Source organism: Diceros bicornis, chromosome 6, assembly GCF_020826845.1.
Source record: "Diceros bicornis minor isolate mBicDic1 chromosome 6, mDicBic1.mat.cur, whole genome shotgun sequence".
In the NCBI taxonomy this organism is placed as follows: domain Eukaryota; kingdom Metazoa; phylum Chordata; class Mammalia; order Perissodactyla; family Rhinocerotidae; genus Diceros; species Diceros bicornis.
In genome coordinates, this window is record NC_080745.1 from 68,782,727 (window position 1) to 68,809,198 (window position 26,472).

At 36.2% G+C, this 26,472-nt stretch overlaps 1 protein-coding gene across 2 annotated transcripts in view; it reads left to right on the plus strand.

The window, feature by feature from the left end:
- The first annotated feature begins 1,102 nt into the window (after window positions 1–1,102).
- SLK (STE20 like kinase) overlaps window positions 1,103–26,472 on the plus strand; it is a 56,671-nt gene continuing 31,301 nt past the window's right edge. For both annotated transcript variants that reach the window (XM_058543930.1, XM_058543932.1), the window contains exons 1-4: window positions 1,103–1,803; window positions 20,454–20,618; window positions 22,412–22,460; window positions 22,810–22,959. In XM_058543930.1, the coding sequence (XP_058399913.1) occupies window positions 1,654–1,803; window positions 20,454–20,618; window positions 22,412–22,460; window positions 22,810–22,959 (514 nt within the window). In that variant the 5' untranslated portion in view covers window positions 1,103–1,653. The remainder of the gene's footprint in view (window positions 1,804–20,453; window positions 20,619–22,411; window positions 22,461–22,809; window positions 22,960–26,472) is intronic.

The window sequence follows — 26,472 nt, forward strand, 5'->3', positions numbered from 1 at the left end:
TGTGGGCACTATATAGATAGCACCTTGGCCTCTGCTTCAGATGACATTCATTCATTCATTCATTCATTCATTCATGGGATCTGCCTTCCTATTACATGCCAGGAATGTTGCCACATACTTGGATACGATGATGAGCAATCAGCCACCGCCCTGAAAGAGCTCCCTTCTGATGGAGGAGGGAAAGGCAGGTCACCATCTGACAGATCCCAGCCAACGCCCACATCGCCCCACCGGGCAGTCTTCCACTACTGCTGTCTAAGGCGGGCGGAGGCAGGTCGGGAAGCTACGGCCTTAGTAAGTGGTTCAGATGGAGTCACGAAGTGTGGCACCAGGATTAGGCTGTGGAAGTGGCCAGAAAGTAGATGACCCTCAAGAGAGTGTCTCGGTCATCACTTGAGAAGTGGGCTTAAACAATTTTTATGTATCTATGTTTATCTTATGTGCACAGTTGTAACAACAGCAAGAACTACAATTGAGCGTTTGTCGGTGGAGGCACCGTGCAAGGGGCTTACTTCCATTGCTCTTTTACACCTCGCCACAACCTCCAGGTGGGGACTATTAGGATCTTTATTTCACAATGAAGAAACTGAAGCTCGGAGAGGTGACCCACCCAAGGTCACAGAGCTCTCCAGAGCTCCCAGCCACCAGATATAACTTCCCTCTCACTGTCCTCTGGGATGCGTTTGAGAGCGGAAAAGTCCACTGTCGGGCCCCCATCGGGACAGGTCAGCTTTCGCTCTTTACAAATTTTCCCAGATCCAGAATGGAGACAACATCCGCTAGCACAACCAACAGGGTCGTGACCACGGGGGCAACGTCAACAAAGCCGTGGACTGACAAGGATTTGGGGCGTGGTGGGAAAGCGGGGAGCAATCGTCAAAGAGCGAGAAGAGTAAGCTTCCACATCGCATCCCGCGCGGGGCGCCTGCGAGCCCCTCCCGGCCGCCAGCTTGCGGGGCCCAATGCGCGTGCGCGGGGCCGGAGGGGCCGCCCCTGCGCGAGCGCGCGTTGAGCGGGGCGCGCGGCTAGGGGAGCGCGCGGGCGCGCTGCGGCGTCGGCGTCGGGGTCGGCGCGCGCTCCAGGGCCAGGCTGTGTGGGCTGGTGAGGGAGCAAGGCGGCGGCGGCGCCCCAGAGGCGAGGGAACGCGCGGGCCTCGCGCTGCGGGAGCAGACGGCTGCTTAGGAGACCCTGGGCTCGTCGCCCGAGGCAGGGGAGCTCGGTCTGTCGATTGCCCGCCTCAGAGGCCGCCGGCCGCGTCCCTCGCCTGGAGTGGCCGCCGCCCCTGGAGACTCGCCGTGACACGGGCCTAAGCCGCGGCAGCCGCGGGCGTCCGGACCGCTCGGACCCGTCGGGCCGGGCCGGGTGGCGACGAGCGTCGGGGCAGGTGCCGCCCCCCGAAGGCCGGCCGGGGGGGAAGGCGCCCACCCGCGCGGCCCGCGGGCCGGGCTCGGCGGGAGGGGCGGCTGTGCAGCGCCCCCAACCGTGGGCCGGAGCCCGAGTCGCGCCCCGCCTTCCCCGGGGACGGCCCGGCCGCAGTGGCGGGAGCCCGGAGAGCCGTCGCCGCCGCTTCGCGCGGGAGAGGAGGGAGGAGAAACTTTGCCTTTTATTGTTGTTTTCAGTCCTTAAGTGCAAGGAACTCTGTTGGGAGGAAAAATGTCCTTCTTCAATTTCCGTAAGATCTTCAAGTTGGGGAGCGAGAAGAAGAAGAAGCAGTACGAGCATGTGAAGAGGGACCTGAACCCGGAGGAGTTTTGGGAAATTATAGGGGAATTGGGCGACGGAGCCTTCGGGAAAGTGTACAAGGTAAGAGGGAGGAAACGGGAAGTTGCACTTGTAAGATAAAAGCCACAGGCCGGGAGTGGCACGAGGATTTCTCGCTCCCCTTGTCCCTTTCCTGCCTCCTGCCCCTTCTTTTGACTTCGACAACCTTCATTGGAACTTGATTTAGGTTATCATCCAAGGAGTTGCTGAGACAGTAGGGTTTAAGGTTGAACAAAATGGGGCCTGGGTGCAGTTTGGAGAGTGATTGCTAAAGGGAGGCGAGGTTATCCAGTCCACTCTGTCAAACTTTCAAGGAAACGAAGGTGTTCTTTAATTTAAAGGAGGAGTCTGGTTGTGGTCCTCCAGTATTTTAAAATCAGAAATTCGTTATAAGTGAATTTATATTTGTCTACTAGCTGTTTGCATTCATATGTATGCTTGTCCTAAAACAGTTCCCTTTTTAGGGTCCAAGGCATGTATTTGGTTGTATCTATGGTTAATAGATAACCAGTTTCTTGGGATGAGGGCAAAGTGATTGCTACTTGCAGACTATTCTTGAGTTGGTCGTTTGACAGCATACTATAAAATGGAGTGGGATTTCTGATAGAAAATTTCCAGAAGAAAATCTGCATCTGGTACTAGTTTCTAAATATAATTAAAGTAAGCATTGACTAGAAATCAGTATCAGTGCTTAAAAAATTAAAAAAAATACACACACTGATATACACACATTTTTATATATGCTATATATTTATTTCAGTAGAAAGAGGTTTGATGTTTCAACCTGAAGGCATTAATACTGTTTACTATCTCATGAGGAGTATATGAATGATGTCATCAGAATATTTTCATCCTGAAGTGTGAGGTTTTGATGAGACACAGTTCAGGGGGAAGGGCTCACAGGGTTGCCTGGAGGTAAAAACATAAATAACTTATGTTTATGCAGGACTTGGCAGTTTTTAAAGCACTTTGACATAATTTGGCCTCCACGAAAGTCCTATGAGGTAGGCAGGTCAGTAGTATCTATATTTCACGGATGAGGACACTGTGACTCAGAAATTGTTCCAAGTCACACAAGATTTGAACTCAGGTGTTCTGAGCCTATATTTACTGTTGTTTTTTACTTTAACGTGCATTGGTGGAAATGGTAGCATTTTTCCTCCTTTCTAAGCACCATCACACTTTGCTCTGCCTCAAATGAATCTCACAGCCCTAGTCTTTCTTCTTGACTCAGGCTGAAATGTCCACTCTTCTCTGTGTGCTTTCAAAATACATTGTTCACATGGCTTCTATGGTATTTGTCACATATTATAGTTAATGTGTTTATGTTTTTATGATAAGACCAGGGGCCAAAATTATAATATACATTTGGGTTCATGTGTTGCTTTAGCACATAGTGCATCTCTTTATATATTTGTTGAAATGAAAGAATGTTATGTTACCTACATGTGAGTTCCGTATGAAGCTATCATATGCTGTGAAAGTTGGCAAAGTAAACTTCAGTGCCTGTGTGGAGGGTAGAGTGTGGATTTCAGCAAGAGCTTATAGTATACATGTATGGTAGGAAGGGCTTTTAGTGCAGCGGGAAGATCACTCCTAGGAGTCAAGAATTGTGTTTTAGTGCTGGCTGTCATAAACCAGCTTTGTGGTCTTGGATAGAATATTGAACTTCGCTGCACCTCTGTGTTCTTAGCTGGAAAATCACCGATTTCCCTAAAGGTTTGTTTAGATTCTTTCACCTATTAACGTTCTGTGAGTATGCAGTTATCTAGGAAAGGCAAAAATAAATCCTCAAGGCATGTGGAATCTTGTAGTTAGAAGGCAGTAGGTGATTGTGGGCAGTTTTCGTGGTATAAATGTGTTATCTAGAAACACTGTAGTATTAAGACACTAGCTCTGGTGTTGGACAGTATCTTGGCTCCCTCGATAGCAGTCTGTGACCTTGGACAAGTTACTTAATTGTTCCATGTCGCACTTTCCTCATCAGTAAGACCTACTCCTCAGTGTGTGAGAATTAAAGGAGATAATAAGTATAAGGCATATAAAAAGGGCTCAGTAAACGGTAGAAATTACTGTTACTACATTTGGAGCTGAGAAGCAAAATATGGGATGGGACAGGAAAAGGGACCTACGAAGATAGTAAACCATCTTCTTGGTTTCCCACGGCACAGGCAGATTGTGTGGATAATACTCCGTGATTAATTCTTGAATGACTCTTTTTGCAAAGTGTAATGTATCATCCTATAGTGAGACATAATTGAAAATTTTCTGAAAAATAAGAGACTTACTCCATGTAGATGAACACTATAAAATTATGTCAAGGATAATTTTTGTGGGCTTGATGACTATTTTAGTGTGATATTTGAAGAGCATGAGTTCTTTGCATCTTTTCGTTTCACTATTCTATGCTTCCAAGGAATAGGCTCTGAGAAATTTTTTTTTAAGAAACTTTAAAATTTAAACTTTTCTGACCTGTTTTGCCTCTTTTTCCTGAAAGTTTTTGTTTTCCAAGATTCTCTGGAAATTTTAAATTTATAAACTTCCTTTTGTGTGGGGGAAAAAGCTATCAAACTTGAATATTGTGTGTAGTAGTATGAAGTAGAAAACTATTTCTAAAATAGATTCTAACTATCATTTGCTTATGGAAGTTAGGAACCATTTTAAAGATTAAATTGTAAATAGGCAATCATTTGTGTATTTAGTTTATGTGAAACATTTTCCCATCATATAGTTGTATTCTTTCCACTCAGTCCAGCACTACGCAACTCGGTAAAGATACTTTCCTGAAAAATCTTCCGTATTTTACATTTATTTTTTTCTCTTTAATATTCTTTGACATATAAATGAAGATATGTAATATCCCTCACAACTTTTTACGTTTGGATTTCTGTTGCTTTTAATGGGAAAAAAAAAAGGAATGACATAAAATTATGTATTGAATTGAAGCTGAACTCCTGATTGTGTGCTGGATGAAAGTGATACTTTTTATGGCACTGATGGGCATGCACCTTTTTTTGAATAGTGAAATATATAATCTTTGTATTGAAAAGTACAAAAACATATATGTACGTTTAGCAGATAGTAATAAAGTGAACCCATGTTAACCACCATCAAAGTCAAGGAGTAGAATTGCTGGGTTGTAGGCTAGTGTATCTTTAATTTTACTAGATGTTGCCAAACTATACCAGTTTACGCTCCCACCAGCAGCGTATGAGAATTTTCTTGTTCTGCATCCTTGCCAGCATTTGGTATTGTCAGAATTTTTAACTTTTGACAATCTAATGTTATATTTTTCACTATGGCTTTAATTCATCTTTCTCTGACTCCTAGTAAGTAATTCTTTTCATAGGTTTATTAGTAATTTGGATTTCTTCTTTTGTGTTCAAGTCTCTTGTTCATGTTCCCATTGGATGTCTTTTTCTTGTTTATTTGTAGTGTATTCTGGATTTTAACCATTTGCTGGTTGTGGTTATTGCAAATATATTCCCCTTCTGTGGCTTGTCTTTTCATTTTCTTTATGATGTCTTTTTATGAACAGGAAGTTCTTGATTTTAATCTAGTCCAGTTTGTCAATTTTTTCCTTTTCAGTTAATGCTCTTTGTATTATGTTTAAGAAATTCTTTCCTAACCTGAGATCATGAAGATCCTATATTATCCCCTATATTATCTTCTAAAAGTTTTATGATTTTGCTTTTAACATTTAGGTCTACAATCCACCTAGAATAGATTTTTGCAAATGGTATGAGGTAGGGGTCCAATTTCATTTTTTTTCTCTGTATGAATTCCTCATTGTCCCAGAGCTCATCATTGGGGGAAACTACTTTCCCACTGCTCTAAAGTGTCATGTCTGTTGTATAACACGTATCTGTTTCTGCAGTCTCTATTCTCTTCTTTGATCTATTTGTCTATTCCTGTACCAGTATCCCACTGTCTTAATTAGGAAAGCATCAAAATAAATCTCTGCTGGAGTAAGACTTCCTCTTGTTCTTCAACAGTGTCTAGTATATTCTTGGCCCTTAGCGTTTCCATGTACATTTTAGAATTAGCTTAATGGAATTCCACAAAAACCCACTGTGTTTTTTTTGGAGAGATTTTATTGAATTTATGTCAATTTTGGAAAAATTAATATCTGTATGATATTGAGTCTTCCTATCTATGCAGATGTTTTGTCTCTAGGTCTGTTTTAGTTATCTTTCAATAATGGATTATAATTTTCCTCCCTAGAAGTCTTGGGAGCTCAAACTACTTCAAGTGTCTTAAATTCTTTGTTTTTCCTATTGGAATTTCCTCCTTGTTTTGATTATGTATAAACTTCAGTAGTCTTTTGAGAAAGGATCCGTGGAAGGTAAATTTTTTTAAGACCTGGCCTGTCTGAGTATGTCTTTATTATAATGTCATATTTAATGTATAGTTTGGTTATAGAATCCTAGTTCAGGAATAAACTTTTCTTAGGATTTTAAAGACTTTTTTCCATTCATTGTCTTTTGGCTTCAAGTGTTGCTGTTGAAAGTCTGATGCCATTTTGTTTCCTGATCCTTTGTGATCTTTTTCTCTTGATAGCTTTTAGGATTTTCTTTTTATCCCTGTTCATGGTGATGTACCTTGAAATTTTTTTTTTCCTTCCTTTCATTTTGCTGGGCTCTTGTTTAGTTCTTTCAATCCAGAGACTCATGTGCTTCAGTTCTGTGACATTTTCTTGCATTATTTATTTGATACCCCACCCCGCATCCCCCCAATTAATGGCTCTTCCTATTGTCCATTGATTCTTCATGTCTCTAAATTCAATGGACACTTACTATTTTACTTGACTTCTCAGGAACATTTGAGACCCTTGACCATCCTTTCTTTTAAAAAGCTCATCTTTTGGCTTTCAGGTCTCCACTCTTTATTTTCCTCTCACTTCTTTGTTTACTCGTCAGACTGTTTTGCTAGCTCTTTTTTCTCTTTCTGACATTTAAGTGTTGGGATTCCACAGGGCTTGAGTGTAGGCTCTCTTCTCTTCTTTTCTTGTGAGAGCCCATCTTCTCCCATGGCTTCAATTACCATCTAAATCTAAGTTATGTCTCTTTCCCAAGATTTCCCTTTTGAACTCCAGACCCATATATCCAACTATCTATTAGAGCTTTCCACTTGGATGTTTCACAGATTCCTTGAGCAATAAGTCCAGAACATGAACTAACTGAACTCATGATGTCAGCCCCACATTTGCTTCTGTTGTGTTTCCCATTCAGTAATTGACATCTCCATCTACTAGTTGCATAGACCAGAGACCTGGAGGTCATTCTTAACACCTCCTGCCCCCTTACCCATCAAACCCAATCAATCACCAAGGCCTGTTAATTCTACCTGTTAAATATTTCTTGAATCTGTCTCCTCCTTTCTTTCTTCACTGTCACAATACTAGTCATAATTGCCATTATTTTTTACCCAGACTACAGCTCTTATTAGTGTGTTTTTGGGCTTCATATAAATGTAATCATACATGTGTTCTTTTGTGTCTGGCTTCTTTTTCTCAACATTATATGAGTGAGATTCATCCTTGTTGTTTGTAGTAGTCATTTGATCTTTTTCCTTGCTCTATAATACTGTATTTTATAAAACACTACAATTTATAATCCATTCTACTCTTGGTGGACATTTGGGTTGTTTCTACTTTTTGTGTATTAAAAATAATACTCATGAATATTCTTATATATTTTGGTGCACATTGCATTCATTTGTGTTGGATATATACCTGGGAATAAATTTTCTAGGTCATTGAGTATGTGCATTTTAAGCTTCAGAAGATACTGCCAGTCTTCCAAAGTGGTGGTGCCAATTTACACCCCCATCAGTAGGGTGTGTGAATTTTCCCAGTTGTTCTATATCCTCACCAACGCTTGCTATTGTTATTAATACTATTATTAATATTTTATGTTAGCCATGCTGGTGAGTGTGAAGTGGTTTTATTTACGTTTTCCTGATGACTAATGAATTAAGTACCTTTTTATATGCTTATCGGATATTTGGGTATTGTTTTTTTGTGAAATTCCTATTTGTTTGCCCATTTAAAAATAATTTTATTGAGGTATAATTTATATACCATGAAATTCACCCATTTTAAGTGTATAATTGGATGAATTTTAATAAATTTGTGCAGTTGTGCAACCATCACTACAGTCTAGCTTTAGAGTCCTCTTACTACCACCAGAAGTTCCCTTGTGCCCATTTGCAGTCAATTTCTGTTCCCACTGGGATTTTCTTTCCCTGTTTACTAAAGAGATTGAGTTCCTTTTCCTATGTTTATTGACCATTTGGATTTCTTCACTGAAGTGCTTGTTAAAGTCTTTTGGTTCTTTTTCTTTTTCTCATTGATTTATGGGAGTCTTTATATATTCTAGATACTAATCCTCAAGTTATATTTGATGCACATATTTTCTCTTGCTTTGTGGTTTGTTTTTTCATTCTCTTTATGGTGTCCTTCTTTTATATAGACATTTTAAATTTTAATGTAGTCCAATTTATTAACTTTTTTCTCCATGGTTAATGCTTTTTGTCTTAAGAAATTTTCCTTACCCAAGGTGGTGAAGATGGCCTGCTACATTATCTTCTTAAAGTTTTATGATGTTGCCTTCTACATTAGGTCTATGATTAAACTGATGTTGATTTTTGTTTATAGTGAGAGGTAGGGGTCCAGTTTCATTTTTTCTGTGTAGATACCCACTGGTCCCAGAACTATTTACTGAAAAGACCATCCTTTCCATACTGCTTTCCAGTGCCTCCATAATATGTCAAATATCATATATACGTAATATATATCTGTAAATATATATACATATATACACATGGTATATATCATTTATTATTTCTTTAGGATAAATTGCTAGAAGTAGAATTGTTAGGGCAAAATAAATGATTGTTTATTAATTACCCTAGAGAAATTATTTAAATTTATTTTTAAATTAATTTTTAGTCATATAAAAAATTAAAGAATTTCTGTTTACTGGAAAAATTAACTTATTAGAGATAAAGTTAGTCTCCTTTGACTATTACTCTAATTACTATTCCTTCTCTTCTCTCCCTAGATGTAACCATTATCAGTTTCATGTATATGTTTCTAGATATTTTTCTGTACTTCCGTGTGTGTACATGGGTTGTACCTATTTAAACAACCCATGCTTTTTTCCATGCCTTATTCCTTAACCTTTTCAATGTTCTTATCTTTTAAAAAAATTATTTGCTTTTTTGATAGGAAAAAAGAGTGTCTGTTTATTTCATTTTCCATTTCTTTGATTTCTAAAGAGATTGCACATTTTAAAAATAATCAAATTATCCATGTTCTAGTAGAGTTGTTTGCTTTCTTGTTGATTTGAAAGTATTTTTTATGTACTGTGGAAATGAGTACTTTATCATAGATGCTGCAGTTATTTTAGTTACTTTAGTTTATGCTGCTTTTTTGATATAAAGATCTATAATGTTCTTTAGTCTACAAAATGTCAGTGTGTAACTTTGCTTTTTTCCTTTGCTTTCGTGCTTGAAAAAGCCTTCCCTACCCAGAAATTAGATAAATACTTATCTGTGTTTTCTTTTAGACTTTTTAATAGTTCATTTATAAAGAATTTTACTTTTAATTCATCTAGAATTTAATTTTCTCTGTGGATTGATATGAGGCTCTATTCCTTCCCCAAAAACCAAAAGTGTATTTTATCTATTTCTAGAAATTTAAATACTATTATTTTGAGAATATAGCAAAATATAAAGAAGAATATAAAAAAAAAATTCTACCATTCAGATAACTTTTGTTAGTAATTAAAAAAAACTCAAGGGGATACTAATATGGTTAGAAATTTGAACAGTATAAAAAATGTTACAATTGAAAAATTAAAGCCTTCCCCACCAGTCCTTTTTCCCAAAGTCACCCACTGTAACAATTTCTTGTCTGTCCTTTCAGGTAAAATTTTATGCCTATATGGGCATATATATGAATGCCTCTTTGTAAAACTGAAAATATATTTACATACATACATATATACAAGTGAACTTAACTGCGTATCAAATTGATAATATAATCAAACAGAAAAAGAGCTTCAAATAACTTGAATAGAGTGCTCTGACTAGTGGGATATATTTAAAGGGTAAAAATGGCAAATTCTTGAACTTTATTAAATAGGTTTGTTACTAGTAGTGATATTAATATCATAATTCTGAAAATACTTTATATGTATTATAGGATAGAGCAAATGAGTCAATATATTGATATTTTAGGAACTAGGCTTGTTAACGCTGGGAGAAAATAGTTATAAACTTGGAATGTGGGGAAAGTAAGGAAGAGCCCTGTGATGTTGACTTTTGAATTGGAGGTTTCAGTTTGAACTCATGATAACACACACATATGTACGTGTGTGTGCGCGCACACACGCAATGCATGCATACATTGTTATTCTCCTCTGAAAAGGCCTAGAAATAATGATACCTAGTATTCTTAGATCTTGGTTTCTAAATACCATTCCCCGCTACAAAGGAACCAGGGCTCGTTGAAATGGCTAATCTAGGTCTGGGATAGGAAGTACAAAAATAATAAAATTGAAAAGTAAAAGCCTCCCACTACTTGTTTTTTCCCAAGGGAGCCTGGAATATCTTGTACCAGAAAACAAGTATATGCTCGAAAACTAATGGGGACGTGCCAAAGGATACAGGATAGCTTTGAACAACAAAAATATCAGCAACAAAATAATAACCTAATAGAGGAGTGCTAGTTAGTTAATATATAAATATTGATAAAATTAGAAAAACCACTGTTTTGCAACCACACTATAGTAATTCAGGCAAAGATTTTTGATGGATGCTAAAATCATTGTGTGAAAGGTTGTAGAGGAACAGGATATATACACCTGGTTTCAAAGTATCACCCCATAAGGTACTTTTACAGTAGAGAGATCTGGTGGATACTGTCTTAATCAAGTGACCCTAGTGATCAAACCTAGGGTTAATCATCAGTAATAGGACAGACTGTGTTTTCTGATGTAATTCGATGGGAAATATATAATCACCTAATATAAATATTTTTGACAAGAATACTAACCTGACTCTAATAATGAGGAAACAATCAGACAAATCCAGATAGTGGAGTATTCTACAAAGCAATAGTTTGGACTTTTAAGAATATAAACAATAAAGGATTTTTTTTAGACTTTTGAGGAAATTTGAGTATGGAGTATATATTAGATATTATATCAATGTTAAATTCTTTGGGCATGTTAGTTATATTGTGGTTATGTAGGAGAATGTCTTTGTTCTTAGGAGATATATGCTGACGTTTTTGGGAGTGAAGTGCAGCTTACTTGCAAATGGTATGGTAAAAAAGAAATGCATACATATCTTTGTAAAATATATGAACGCATGGGTGTGTGTGTGTGTGTGTGTGAGTGAGAAAAGCAAGTGTGACAAAATGTTAATAGTTGGTGACTCTGGGTGAGGAATATATGGATGTTCACTGTTCTGTTCACTCAACTTCTCTGTAGGTTTGAATTTTTCAAAATAAAAAAATAAAGGGTCATACTTTTAAATACTCTTTTGCACATTGCTTTATTTCACTTAACAGTTCTCCTTTTGATGATTTTTTCCTCCTTCTATATATTCATTCATTTTTTTCTTTCTCTCTCTTTCTGTGAAAGGAGAAAGAAAGCCTCCTCTCTGGTCAGGGAACTATTTCTATACTATGCTGCTAAAATCAGTTGGCGTTTATTATTATTTTTTTTAAATAATTTTATTTATTTTTCCCCCCAAAGCCCCAGTAGATAGTTGTACGTCATAGCTGCACATCCTTCTAGTTGCTGTACGTGGGACACGACCTCAGCATGGCTGGAGAAGCAGTGCGTTGGTGCATGCCCGGGATCCGAACCCGGGCCGCCAGCAACGGAGCGCGTGCGCTTAACCGCTAAGCCATGGGGCCGGCCCAGTTGGCGTTTATTAAATACTACATTATGCTTTGTACTCCATACCATGTGAAGTCCAAATTCCTAGCACATATACATTTGTGTTTTAAAGAGGTAACTGAAACTTGGGACTTTAACAATAACTTTAACATGCTGGCTTTTCTTTTTCTTTTCTTGAAAAATCTTAGTATTTGTGATGAGTTCCTTACCTTGACAGCCACATATTTTGGCCCTTTACTTTCATAATTTAACATTGAGAATATTTGTGTGGAAATGATCTTCCTTACCATTTAAAAGCCTTTGTTTTTCTTGAATTAATTTCCAGAAGTAGTACATCTTTGTCTTATTTTTAAATATTTTTTGGGATTGTCTTGTCTTTGTGTGTTCTCACTTTTCCATCTTTTCAACTATGCAGTCTATGCAGATTTCCTTGGCTTATCTATCACATAATTGTCAATAATGTTTCAGTTTATTCATGCTGCTCAGTGTCAGCAAGTCCTTGAAATAAGTGACAAAGCTGTGTGATCTGAGAATTGGTAAAACATTTTGGAAACTGCAGATGTGACCAACATTAACTTATTACTGACATTTTGTTGTTGGTATCTTGACTGACCAATGACTAACTTTTGAATAAATAACCAGAACAATATAAATAAAACAGTGTTTGGGAATATAACGAGAATATAAAGTATAGTTCTTTCTCCATTGCAGAATTCAGGAAATGACAAGAAAATGCCTTTTTTTTTTTGTGTGTGAGGAAGATCAGCCCTGAGCGAACATCCATGCTAATCCTCCTCTTTTTGCTGAGGAAGACTGGCTCTGAGCTAACATCTATTGCCAATCCTCCTCCTTTTTTTTCCCCCAAAGCCCCAGTAGATAGTTGTGTGTCATAGCTGCATATCCTTCTAGTTGCTGTATGTGGGACGCGGCCTCAGCATGGCCGGAAAAGCGGTGCGTCGGTGCGCACCCGGGATCCGAACCCCGGCTGCCAGTAGTGGAGCGCGCGCACTTAACTGCTAAGCCGTGGGGCCGGCCCGAAAATGCTTTTTAAAAAAAGGATTTCTGTAATATTTTATAGACATTATGGAAGGAGTATGTGCAGTTGATCCTCATTATTTGTGAATTTGTCTACTTGCTAAAACTTGTTTGTAGCCCCGAAATCTATACACACAGTGCTTCCACAGTCATTTGCATACTTGCGCACAGCTGCAAAAAATGTGAGTCCCCAGACCCACACATTCCTAGCTGAGATGGAACTAGGTGACGCTCTACCTTCTTGTCTCAGCTCTCATACAGAGATGACCAGAAGATGGAGACAGTAGAGGGCAGTGTAGTATAGTGCGAGAATCTCTAGCTTTGGGATCAGTTGGATGGAGTTTGAGTCCCAACTCTGGCGCCTGTTATTGGGGCATCCTCAAGCAAGTCGCATAACACCTCTGAACTTCTTTTTCTCTTCTGTAAAATAAAGAAAATAGAATCTACCAGAATGAGTTGTTTTTAGGATTTAAGATTATAATCTATGTGAGATGTGTGTACATGTTTCCCCTAGGAGCAATGGTTCAGTATTCACTAGGTTAGTGTTTACAGTGACTTTATAGAACATAACTACCACAAATAATGAAAATCAACTGTATGTTTTTGCTAAGTGATGTTGAGTAATTTTACTCTTAGTTAATATTCACACTTGTTCCTACCAAAATCTTATCAAGACTCGGAAAAGATCACCAGAATTAACATATAATTTCAAACAGGTAACAACAGTATCACCATTCTAAAACTATATGTTTTCTCCAGTGCTGTCCCCCTTCTTCTCACTTAACAGCTCTTTGGAACTTTGGATGTTTATTACCCAAATACTTACTACTACTCTGTGCCTTAGTTCTCCTATCTATATTCCTCATTGGTTTTAGAAGGATTATGCCAGTTATTGTTATTGTCTTTTGGCTCGAAACACACCCTTCTATGCTCTGCTTTGTGATGCTGTTCTAAGATTTTGCAAATCACATGTCTGCCTTGCTAGCTGCTCACTTTTAGGTTTCACAAGGAGCACTAGAGGGAGGCTGCAAGGAGGAGGAGGAAGAAAGGACTTGCACCTTTCTCTTTGTTTCTTGTGGGCTCCCTGTCTGCTTTCTTGTTACTTATGACCATCATCCTAGCGGAAATTCTTCTTCCCTACAGTTGAATCCAGTTTGTAGTTTTTCCAGCACTCACAGAGCTAGCTTCGTCATAACCCTTCATAACACCAGCTCCGGTTGGCTGATCCCTTCTTCCTCTAAAGGCACCCTAGTCCCACAAGACTCCTCTTCCAAGTTCAGAGATGCCCGCAGCAGCTGAGCAGTACTCTCTTCTCAGAGATCTGAGTTTCAGCTCTGCAGAACCTTTCCTGCAAGCTTCTGAATTTTAATAAGTCCAATCTCTTCCCTTGGCAACTCTGGTCCTAGGAGTGGTAGCTTTTTCCTGCAGTTGTTACCTCCCTGATCCTTCATGTTTTGTCTTTTTAGTTACCTACTTAACAATATAGTTAATAATAACTTATATTAAATTTTCTCTATTAAAATAATCCATACAATTTTTTTTCTCCTGGCTGGACCTGACTGATGCAAAGATTAAATAAGTAAATGGAGAGTGCAGAGAACAGTGTTTGGCAAAAGGTAATTGCTCAGTGAATAATATCATCTAATAGCATAATGGATATTATTATATAGAATAGCATACTTGAAATAATTTGAGATTTTTATACCCTATTTCTTTGCAAAATACTAACATTTCCAATTTAACTACATAGCTCAAAAGACATAAAGATAATCATTGAACTTTGTTGATCTTGATGTACTCAAATATCACCTCAGTGAAGTCTAACTTAACTACCCTATTCAAATTATAACCTCTTCCCTGTGTACCCCCAACTGGTCCATCTCCTCATCTTTCTTATTACCTTACTTTATTTTTTTCCACAGTACTAATCACTAATAGAATAGGCTCTTTATTTCATTTATTTGTCTATTGACTGTCCTCTCCCCACAGTTATAAGTGCCATGAGGACAGAGAGATTTGGTAGATTTTTTACAGTGTCAGCATCTGGAACAGTGCCTGACATAGAGAAGATACTCAATAAGTGTTTGTTGAAAGAATGAACTGATTTTAGCAGATCAACTCTTGAGCATACTTGATAGATTTTTATATTGCATTTCTGTGAGGTGTCGTGCTTGTCGTGTTTTCTACAGCTCCTAATGCCTTGCATGTAGTAGATGTTCATGAACTGTGATTTTATTTGTTTAGTTTTTGTATTTTCTTATGGTTGAATGACCTTATACACTGGATGTTTAGGGTTTTACCTCTTGTCTTGGTGGGAGGAAGAACACCTTTGAGCTCTCAACCTTGAGATCAAATTATTCACATCAGTAGAATCAATCCCAGTGATTATTGAAATGATTGAATTCTTCTCTCTCTTTTTATTCTTTGTCTTTTAGATTCTTTTTATATTTATCCTTTTTTTTTTTTTTGGCCTTCCCCCTTTTTTTCTGCTTGAGGAAGATTTGCCCTGAGCTAATATCTGTGCCTGTCTTCTTCGAATTTGTATGTGGGTCGCCGCCACAGCATGGCTGCCGATCAGTGATATAGGTTCATGCCTGGGAACTGAACTCAGGCTGCTGAAGTGGAGCGTGTTGAACTTAACCACTAGGCCATGGGGATGGCCCCTTGGCCATCCCCTTTTGATTGACTAACACATCTGTGGCACTAAAGTCATCTATATTTTCTGTGCTGGTCTTTCAATTTCTACTTGAGAATTTTATTAATATATATTTCTCATTATAGAAAGTATTATATACTTAGGAAAAGTAGAAATGTAGAAAGAAAATAAATGAAGATTTAAAAATTACTTGTATTCTTACCACCCAGGAAATAACCACTGTTAAAAGAAGAGAAATATAAGAGGATATAACTTTTACCTTACTTCGTTTAGAACATGAAACCAATACAAGAAACTTAGATAAGTTATGTTTTCCTACAGCCCCCTATTTGTTTCTATAAAGTGGTCAAGCTCTATTCATGATTCATGAAAATAAAAACAGTGATTGTTAAGTGATCATGATTGATCTCTGAAAACTTTTTATTAATAGAAGTTATATCTTTATTTTACTTTTTTTTTGTGAGCAAGATTAGCCCTGAGCTAACATCCGTTGCCAATCCTCCTCTTTTTGCTGAGGAAGATTGGCCCTGGGCTAACATCCATGCCCATTTTCCTCTACTTTATACGGGACACCACCACAGCATGGCTTGAGAAGTGGTGCATGGGTCCGTGCCCGGGATCTGAACCCGTGCACCCTGGGCTGCCAAAGTGGAGTGCACGAACTTAACCGCTATGCCACTGGGCTGGCCCCAGAATTTATATCTTTAAATTAATATCTGGGTATGTGTTATTGCATTCTTATTTTTATTAAGATTTGTTTAGTTATTTCATTAAGTCTTTATGTGAAGAATTTTCATGCTTTTAGGTAGTAGATGAGACTTTATTTTTAACACTTTATATCCATTATATTTGAAGTATAATTTCACACACTTATCAATGTTTATTTCAGTTTTGATTTTCAGAGTTCTCTGGAACCACTGATGAGTAATTACTGATGAGTAATTACATTATTTTCAAGCAGTAATGTGAGAGGCACTATACTTTCTAATGTAACTTTTATTTATTACTTATATTAAACCAAATAGTACCATTGTTGGTTTCATCAGTATATCCAGGGGAATGGAATAATTAAATTTGTTACTATGAAGAACTTTAGAGATTATCTGGTTTTAGTTGTTTTTCCCCTTTTGTGCCATTCCATTCACAAGTAAAAGATGCATCTTTAAAATCTCTCAGGACATCAGTAAAGTGTGCAGAAGCAAGATGACTTTTAACTCCACTCACAATATCCTTGGTTTCCTACCAGGGTTTATATTTTATAGTGTTCCTCTTCAAGGACAGTTTCTCTGGTCTCTTTCTTTCCACAGGGTTACATTAAAATGGTGAGAGAAGGGCTTCTCTCTCACTGGCTTATTTCCTCTGACTTAGGGGAGGATGTGTTCTAAGTGTTATTGGTTCAACTATAGTATCTTTCTTAGAGAGACAAACTTAATGCTGTATTTCACCAGATATGACAGACTTTTTACTTTTTAACATCTCTGAAATTGGGGTATGTCCTTTATTGATTGATGCCTTCATATTATTGTTGGCCAGGTGTCGGTCTCGATGTATCTGTCATTGCCTGTGCATTGTGAACTTAGGTGTATCCGTAGTGTCACACAGTTGCAACCCCTTGATGTTTCAATCAATCGACTATTTAAGGACCTTTTGAAGAAGGAATGTGAGTCCTGGTTGTTATCTAAAAATTTTCTTTTAGCACCTATGGTAAGGTCAAGAAAGTATCAGCATTATCATTGCAAAATGGGAGATAGTGGCTTCAAAGAAAATTTTGGAGACAGTAGTAGAAGAGCACTCTTTTAAGAAATGCTGCATCACCAAAGCTTTGATGGCCAGAGAATAATATCCTGTGGAAAAACACAGACATTAGATAACTCGGAGAGAAAAAATGATTCGATTCAGAAGAGTCAAACTTTAATATCAAGTATTTAAATTTTTATATATGCGCAAGGATAATAGAAACACCATAACAATTTTTGTCTGAATATGTCCAAAGGAGCTCTTAAAGAAGATATAACATAAGAATTCTAAATGATAAAGTGTTGTCATAGTTTAACTGGCAGTTTTTCTTCCTGAATGGAACATAAGATAGTGGCGTATGTTGAAAGCCATCCTAGATTTGATAAGATATGGTAGATTAGAATATTCTTCTAGCGATGAACTGGTAGCGATGACCAGTTATCTTTTTATCCAAAACATATTCTCTGAACCCTGAACATTGCGGTACTTAATTAGTAATTAGTTTTACTTTTTACCTCTATTTTTTCTCGGGAAAGTAAACTGTAGCAATAATCTACTTCAGAAAATTTGCATATGTAGGCTGATACCTGTTTTGTTTATTCTTTTCATCATTACCTCCAAGGTTAGATAATAGATCCCTAAGAAATCTGTGGTATACTGATTTTTTTAGTATTTTATTGCTAGTGTAACAAAAATACATGTCCATTTAAAAAAAGTCAAACAATATGAAAAATATAGAAAAAGTCAAAAGCACCTGAAATTCCACCATCCTGACTGATGATGTCTTTCTAGATACTTCTTATGCAGCTATCTATATGTGAAAATGGGAAAAAAGTTGCCTTTTTTTCCCATTCAGTGATGTGCTGTGGCTACTGTTCCATCTTAAGAAATATTAATTAATTAGTCAATTAATTTTTTTTTTTAATTTCTCCCCCCAAAGCCCCAGTAGATAGTTGTATGTCATAGCTGCATATCCTTCTAGTTGCTGTATGTGGGACACAGCCTCAGCATGGCCGGAGAAGCAGCGCGTCGGTGCGCACCTGGGATCCGAACCCGGGCCGCCAGCAGTGGAGCGCACGCACTTAACCGCTAAGCCATGGGGCCGGCCCATAGTCAATTAATTTTAATGGCTGCATAATTTTCCATTGTAGAACTGTACTGAATGATTTAGGCAGGTTCCTGTTAATGGACATTTAGACTGATTCACTTTCCCTTATTGTAAACAGTGCTTTGATGTGTATTTCTGTGTATGTATATTTTTTATAGTAAAATTATCTCCTTATGATAAATTCTTAAAAGTGAGATTTGGACATTTGTTTATTTACTGAAATACTTATTACTAGCTTTTAAAAGTTTAGTATTTTTTTTCAAGGTAATAGATGCAGTTTTGCTGAAGTGATAACATGTATAATATTGAAATGTCTTAAAAAACCTAATTAGTATTTTAAGATCTGATTCCTAACTTTTTAAAAAATGATCTTGGCTTTTATTAGGTATTTGGAAACCTTTCATTTGTAATAAATGGAGGCAAGAAGTTACTTAACCAAAGAAAGAAAATGGAAAAATTAAAGTACTAAGAATAAGGAAAAATAACCAAACTGATGGAAGTGTAGGGAAACTGGAAAGGGTAATGATTAAGATAAAGAAAAGGCTTTGGAAACAGACCTGAATTTGAATCCTGATCCTACCTCTTATGAGCTACATGACCTTGGGGAAGCCTTTTAACGTCTCCAACTTTATTTATCCTCCTCTAAAGTAGGGATAATAATATATCGTGGGGTTATTGTGAGAATTCAATAATGATAGTAATAATTGCAGCTCACATTTTTGAATCCTTACTATCTATAGCAGGCATTGTATTAAATGTTTATATTTTTTTCACTTGGTAAATATTTATTATCTTAATTCTCACAAACTTATGAGGTGTAAATACATTTTGCTGATGAAGAAGCTAAAACAGAAAAGGATTTTGTAAGTTGCCCCAACCAACACAGTTAATAAGGGGCAAAACCAGAATTTGAGCCCTAACAGTCTCACTCAGTAAAGCCTGCTATCTGAAACTCTATCCTATGTACGTATAGAGCACTTAGCACAGTGCATAGCATGCATTAGTTAATATTTATATTTAGAGTATCTTTTAAAAATTATGTCCAGAGAATGAGAAGACAAACCACTGAGTGGGAGAAAATATTTGCAGAAAAACATATCTGATAAAGGACTGTTGTTCAAAATATATAAAGAACTGTTAAAAACGTAACAATTAGAAAACCAACAATCTGATTAAAAAATAGGCAAAAGATCTGGACAGACACCTCACCAAAGAAGATATACAGATGGCCAATAAGCATATGAAAAGATGCTTGACGTTATATGTCATTAGGGAATTGAAAATTAAAACAAGGAGATACCACTACATGCTTATTAGAATGACAAAAATCCACACCCACGACACCAAATGCTGGTAAGGATGTGGAGCAGTAGGAACTCTGATTCACTGCTGTTGGGAATGCAAAATGTTACAGCCACTTTGGAAGACAGTTTGGTAGTTTCTTACAAAACTAAACATACTCATCCATATGGTCCAGTAATTGTGCTCCTTGGTATTTACCCAAAGGAGTTGAAAACTTACATCCATACAAAAACCTGTACATGGATGTTTATAGCAGCTTTATGCATAATTGCTAAAACTTGGAAACAACCAAGATGCCTTCAGTAGGTGAATGGATAAAATAAACTGTGGCACATGTGTATAATGGACTATTCAGTGCTAAAAAGAAATGAGCTATCAAGCCATGAAAATATATGGAGGAACCCTAAATGCATGTTACTAAGTGAAAGAAGCCAATCTGAAAAGGCTGCTTACTGTATGATTCCAACTATATTACATTCTGGAAAAGAAAAACTGCGGAGGCAGTAAAAAGATCAGTGGTTGCAAGGGGTTAGGAAGAAGGGAGGGATGAATAGGCAGGCAGAGCATAGAGCATTTTTAGGGCAGTAAAACTATTCTGTGTGATATTATAATGGTGAATACATGTCATTCATTTGTCAAAACCCATAGAATGCACACCAGGAGTTAATCCTAATGTAAACTGTGGTCTTTTGGTGATAATGATGTGTCAATGTAGGTTCATCAACTGTAACAAATGTACCACTCTTGTGCGAGAATGTTGATAGTGGGGGAGGATGTGCATGTGTAGGGGAGGGGAGTATAAGGGAACTCTCTGTACTTTCTGCTCAAATATGCTGTCAACCTAAAACTACTCTAAAAAATAAAGTTTATTAAAAAAAATAGAAAATAAAATTTGAAAAACAAGTATGCATTGTAACACTTCTGATATTTTCATTTTTAGGCCCAGAATAGAGAGACCAATGTTTTAGCTGCTGCAAAGGTGATTGACACCAAATCTGAAGAAGAACTTGAAGATTACATGGTTGAAATTGATATATTAGCATCTTGTGATCACCCAAATATAGTGAAGCTTCTAGATGCCTTTTATTATGAGAACAATCTTTGGGTAAGAATTTCTGTTGATCTATAGGAGTAGCCGAAATGAGTTAATTGTCCTAAAAATGTTTAGTTGTGAAAGCCTCTTTTATGTATTACATACTCTTCTGTTTAGTTACTTATGTTACTTGAATGAGAGTTGATTTGCTGATGAGAGGGTCATTAACAACATAATTATCCTTAGCTTTGACAGATGTTCAGGTATATATTTCAGATTATACCCTATTTCATGATTGATTGACATTGGACCCAAATGGAGAAACTTGGTTAAGAATATTAAATTTCCTAAATTATGAAATTAGATGGTCTCCTTTTGTTTGTAATGTAAATTTAAGCATTTATTAAAGTTTTTGAAAAGTTTCTTTTGTTTTCCTAGAAATTGTCTATGATTTCTTACCTGAACTTTTTGTAAATCATGTAATAAATTATAAAATGCTTACTAGAATGTTAAATATTTATCTTACATATTATCAGGCCCAACTTTAGTGCATGATGTAGTAGTGGCTAAGGCTGTATGTACAAATTTTGTTCATTTTTAGAAAATATTAGGCATAAATACATATGGAAATAAAATATTAATATTCATTACAATAACTAGCCAGTCACTTGCTCTGTATTAACACTAATTTAATCAAGGTGGCTTTTTGAAATGGAGTTTTAGTTTTTCTCCTTGAAGGAAGAAGCAAAGTGTTATGAGAGAAGAGTGGGTAGTACAAGTAATACCTGACTGGGTTTCAAAAGGTCTATATTTTTTGATCTTGGTGCTGCTGAGTAGGAGCTTGAATAAGTCAATTAACCTTTATGAATCTGTTTACTCATCTATAGGATGAGTAATGATCTACCTCCCAAAGTATTTTTCAAATTATATAATGAATTGGAAATCAATTTGTAATTGGCAAGCACCTGTAAAGTGTCGTTATACAGAGGGAAAAAGAGCAGGAAGTTACAAGTTGTTAAGATATGTAATTTAAAAAAATTATCTATAGTTATTATTAGTGTGGTGTCTTCTAATGTAGTTGTTCTGGGCTCTAGCAGAATGTTTCCAGAGATTATAATGAAAATGAATTTCTAGACAGTTTAATAAAGAGATAAAATCTTTACTTGAAACTATTGCATAATAAAAAGTTGGATAACTGTGAGGGACAGTCTAGTGGATAGAGAGATTTAGATTTAAATCTCTAGATTTAATTAAATCAAAGAATCATAATAAATATAAAATTACAACTGTGATAAGGGTTAAGAAGGAAAGGTACATAGTGGTATGTACCAGGGAGGTCTGGGAAGGCATCCATCAGGAAGTGATAATTGAGCTAGGATCTGAAGCTTTTGTATATATATATGTTTTTTAACTAAAAACAGTCTCTATATTCAAGATTTATTCCTATTAGTAAAGTTAAAAAATATATTTAATCACTTAAATAACAATAGTCACCTTAAAAAGAAGAGTAATAAAATCTTCCATTAAAAAGAAGAGTAATAAAATCTTCCAGTGGTGACAAAATGGGTATATAGTACTGTCCTGAATAAAAAGTCTGTACCTGGTAATTTTAGAGAAGCAGAGACACTAAAAATGGTGATGAACAAAAATGCGCATACTTCCACAGTGTGTTCTCTTGGTGCTTTCTCCAAATGTATATCAAGACTCATAATTTTTTTGACAAAGAAAATCTTTATGGTCAGCATAGTATTGTTTCCATAACCTAGGTTATCTGATAGCTTTTCCTTTATCTTTTTTGCTAAATTGAAGAAAAAACACTCCAACTAGATGTTGTGTTAGACACATGCTTTTTTATTTGCCTTCAGATCCTCATTGAATTTTGTGCGGGTGGAGCAGTGGATGCTGTGATGCTTGGTAAATACCTTTTGTTCTTTATGTTAATATCTCGTATGTTTGTATCAAGTTACACGGAATAAAAATCAAAGGATTTCAAACATTGATACATATATATATCTTATCATTGAGGGAAGTTCAGTAAATTAAGAAATCAGCTTAATATTTTTATATATTCTTGGATAATTGTAGTAAAATTCTAAAATGAAATGTTGAGTATAATATGTGAGGAAAGTAATCTTTGTAGATATTTCGTTCTTCTAAAATAAATTCACTGTATATGATCCTTGACAGTGATGGTAGAAATATATAGCCTGCTGATATTTTTTTGCTGTATAAAAATTCAGATTTGTTTACTTTTTCCTTATAGAGCTTGAGAGACCATTAACTGAGTCGCAAATACAAGTAGTTTGTAAACAGACTTTAGAGGCATTGAACTACTTGCATGATAATAAAATCATCCACAGAGATCTAAAGGCTGGCAACATTCTTTTTACCTTAGATGGAGATATTAAGTTGGGTAAGTTTATTCCCTTAAATAAAACATTTGAATTTGTGCTTTGAGATTTCCCCCTGTATTATGTGACTTAGCATTGTTTTGTTATGACTCAAATGTGTGAAACATGGAGAATTACTCCATGTTAATTTTTTAAATACTTCCTTAGATACATAATTATTCATTAATTCCCAGAATTGCTAAGTATAGGCAATTTGAAGACCTTTTAAAAAGAAAGTGAGAAAGGATGGATTTTTATTTTCAAAAAGGCAAGCTTTTAAAAGACTGGTTAATTCTTTTTTTCCCTTAAATTTTTGTATATTGACTTAGTACTTGTAGATATAATACATTTAGAATATGATATAGTATGTAAACTATACTTAGTTTTATCTTCATTTTCAAAACTTTAGTGGGCTTCTTTTTCCATGTTTAGTTTTATACTCTATTTTATAGATATGGTATCTTGGCTAAATTAACAAAGTAACTACCTTAAGGTCTGAAAACGATGCTTAAAGTAAGTATAAGGCCTAGAATTTTTAATTTTACACTGAGGGAATAAATGATAACTTCATAAGAAGAAATAGATGTAGATTTTAGATGGGATATTAATTAATTTATATATACACATACAAGGGGAAGTCCTCTTTAAGTACACCTAAGATATGAATAAAAAAAAAAATCTGGTGATGAAGTCTAAACTTGTGTATTTTGGAAGGATATTAAAGGGACAAAATATATTCAAAGGCCATAGTGATCATAATCATTTCACTTCATCATGACATCTAAACAGGTATAATTTGATATACTAAATTTTAAACTTTTTTTGTGAAATAAACACAGATATAGAAAACCACACAAACGATTGTGTAGCTTAGTTACTGTAGCTGTGTAGACAATAGCTTTATAACCGTCATCTCGGTCAAGAAATAGAATTTTGTCGGGCACCCCAGCACCTCTTCCATGGGCCCCATCTCAATCCCTGTCCCTTCTCCAGATGGAACCTTTATCCTGACTTTTATAGTAATCACTTCCTTGCATTTCTTGATGGCTCTGTCACCCAGTATTCATGTCTAGACATTGGAGTTTAGACTTGCCCATATTTAAAACCTGATTTTTCTTTTAAGTCTCTTTTTATTTATAGGTTCCCCCTTCATCCCTTTCTTTTCTTTACATTTTATCTATGATGTGCATTCTTATGGGGGTCATATTGCCCCCAAAGGAGCAAAAATTGGTTTTTTGAGGGCAAAAAAAAAAAAATCTTAGATATTATAATAGTTTGTGATCCTCCAAAGTATGCAAACAGGTTACAGTATATCTGTGGCATTAAAATTTCATGGCGGGAGAGATTAGGAAAAAATGTCTAAAAAGACTCCTTAGGAGAGTGATGATGAAAAAAAGGTTGAGAAACACTGATCTGTAGGACCTGGGCTGTTGGACCTGTAGAGTTTCCCTCAACCAGCATTTTGCTGATTGCTTACTCATGATGATTTTTAATAAGTTCCTGTTACCTTCAAATTTGCAGATGAAGTCAAAGGCCTTATCAGTCTCAAGTTTGATTCTTTGGCAAGACTCTAGGTGGTTTTGTGTTCTTTCATTGGGAGGCACACAATGTCTGCTTTTTGTTTTTTTTTCAATATTAGCAGCTTTTGATGCTTAATGCCTAGATCTGTTTTTGATTGGAGTTGATTGCAAAATGAATTCTATCATTTTGTTTTCATTTGTTATTTTTGGTAATACTATTGTTATAATTATTCATCAGTTATTTCATTATTTTCATTTATCATAATTATAAAATTAGGAATAATTATATAGGAAGACACTTCCCTTCAGCTATTGGGTTACTCAGGAATATAGTTCATATAGACAAGATGGGAAAAATGCTTGATTCCTTTGTTATATTTATTTAGCTTTAAAGACAATGAATTGGTTCTCTCTCATCCTTGGTTAGTCACTAATATCTTAAAAAATGTCGTTATTAGTTCATGAATTTAGTTTTATTTTATATAAAATCTATTACAGTTTTTATCCTTATTAAAGTTCATTGTACCATCTTTGGTCAATGGGAGCCTCTTCAAGTTAGCTAGTTAATCTTTTTGACATAACTCTAGTAGCTTTTGGTAGCTTCCTTGTTATCTGTTAGGTTGAGATGTTTCAGGCTCATCTTGTGTTTTCCTGCCTCAGACCTATAATTAGCCATTTCTTTAAGAAGCCCTGGTTTCTTTTAGTAGGTTGTGATATTTTAAGACCACAATTTGAGTGCTAGAGATGCTTATAGTTTCTGGATTGGCCATCATTCTAGGCCTTTCCTGAGTTCTTACATATTTCCTCTTCAAATTCAGGGTAAAGCTTGTTTTTTTTTTTTTTTTCTTTTTTTTACCTAATCTCTTCTATATTACATCTGTATCTCCTTTCTTCTATCCTGAGAGTCCTGGTTCTCAAGGATGTTGATGATAGATTTACAATATCCCGTGATTACCCATTTTAACCCTCATCTCTATATTTAATGCTCACCACCAGTCCTTATGTTGATGTCTCTTTGGTCATGTTGGTTGTCTGAAGTTCATTCTCTGGTAGATTGCTCTGCAAGGGCTCTCTGAATTCTTATATAATGATAACAGTTGTACCCTTTATACTTTGAAGGTCAGTTTTGCTGGATAGAAAATCCTTGGCTCACATTTCTTTTCTTGAGTATCTGAAATATGTCACTCTGTTTTCTTCTGTCATAAATTGTTGTTGTTGAACAGTCTGATGATAATCTGATTTTCTTTTCTTCTTTTTTTTTTTGTGAGGAAGATCAGCCCTGAGCTAACATCCATGCTAATCCTCCTCTTTTTTTTTTGCTGAGGAAGACGGGCTCTGAGCTAACATCTATTGCCAATCCTCCTCCTTTTTTTTTTTTTTCCCCCAAAGCCCCAGTAGATAGTTGTATGTCATAGTTGCACATCCCTTTAGTTGCTGTATGTGGGACATGGCCTCAGCACGGCCGGAGAAGTGGTGCACTGGTACGCGCCCGGGATCTGAACCCAGGCCGCCAGTAGCGGAGCGCGCACACCTAACCGCCAAGCCCTGGGGCTGGCCCTGATTTTCTTTCTCTTATGAGTCATGTGCTCTTTTTCTCTAGATGCCAAGGAATTTTTTTTAAGGACCAATAATTTGACTTTTCTAATAAATATGCTCTTATAATATTCAAGTTTTTTTTTTTTTTTTTTTTTTTACAGGAAAGTTTTCTGGCATTACAAATTTGATTATTTGTTCTGTATTCCATTGACTTTCTTCTTTAGGGAATTTTATTATCTGTTTGTTGGGTTTGCCTATCATCAATATTTATAACTTTCTCTCAAGTTCTTATCTTTCTTCATTTCCTTTTTTATTATTGTGGTGAAATATGCTTAACAAAATTTACCATTTTAACCATTTCTAAATGTACAGTTCTGTAGCATTAAGTACATTCACATTGTTGTGCAACCATCATGACTATCCATCTCCAGAACTTTTTCATCTTCCCAGACTGAAACTCTGTACCCATTAAACTCTAAC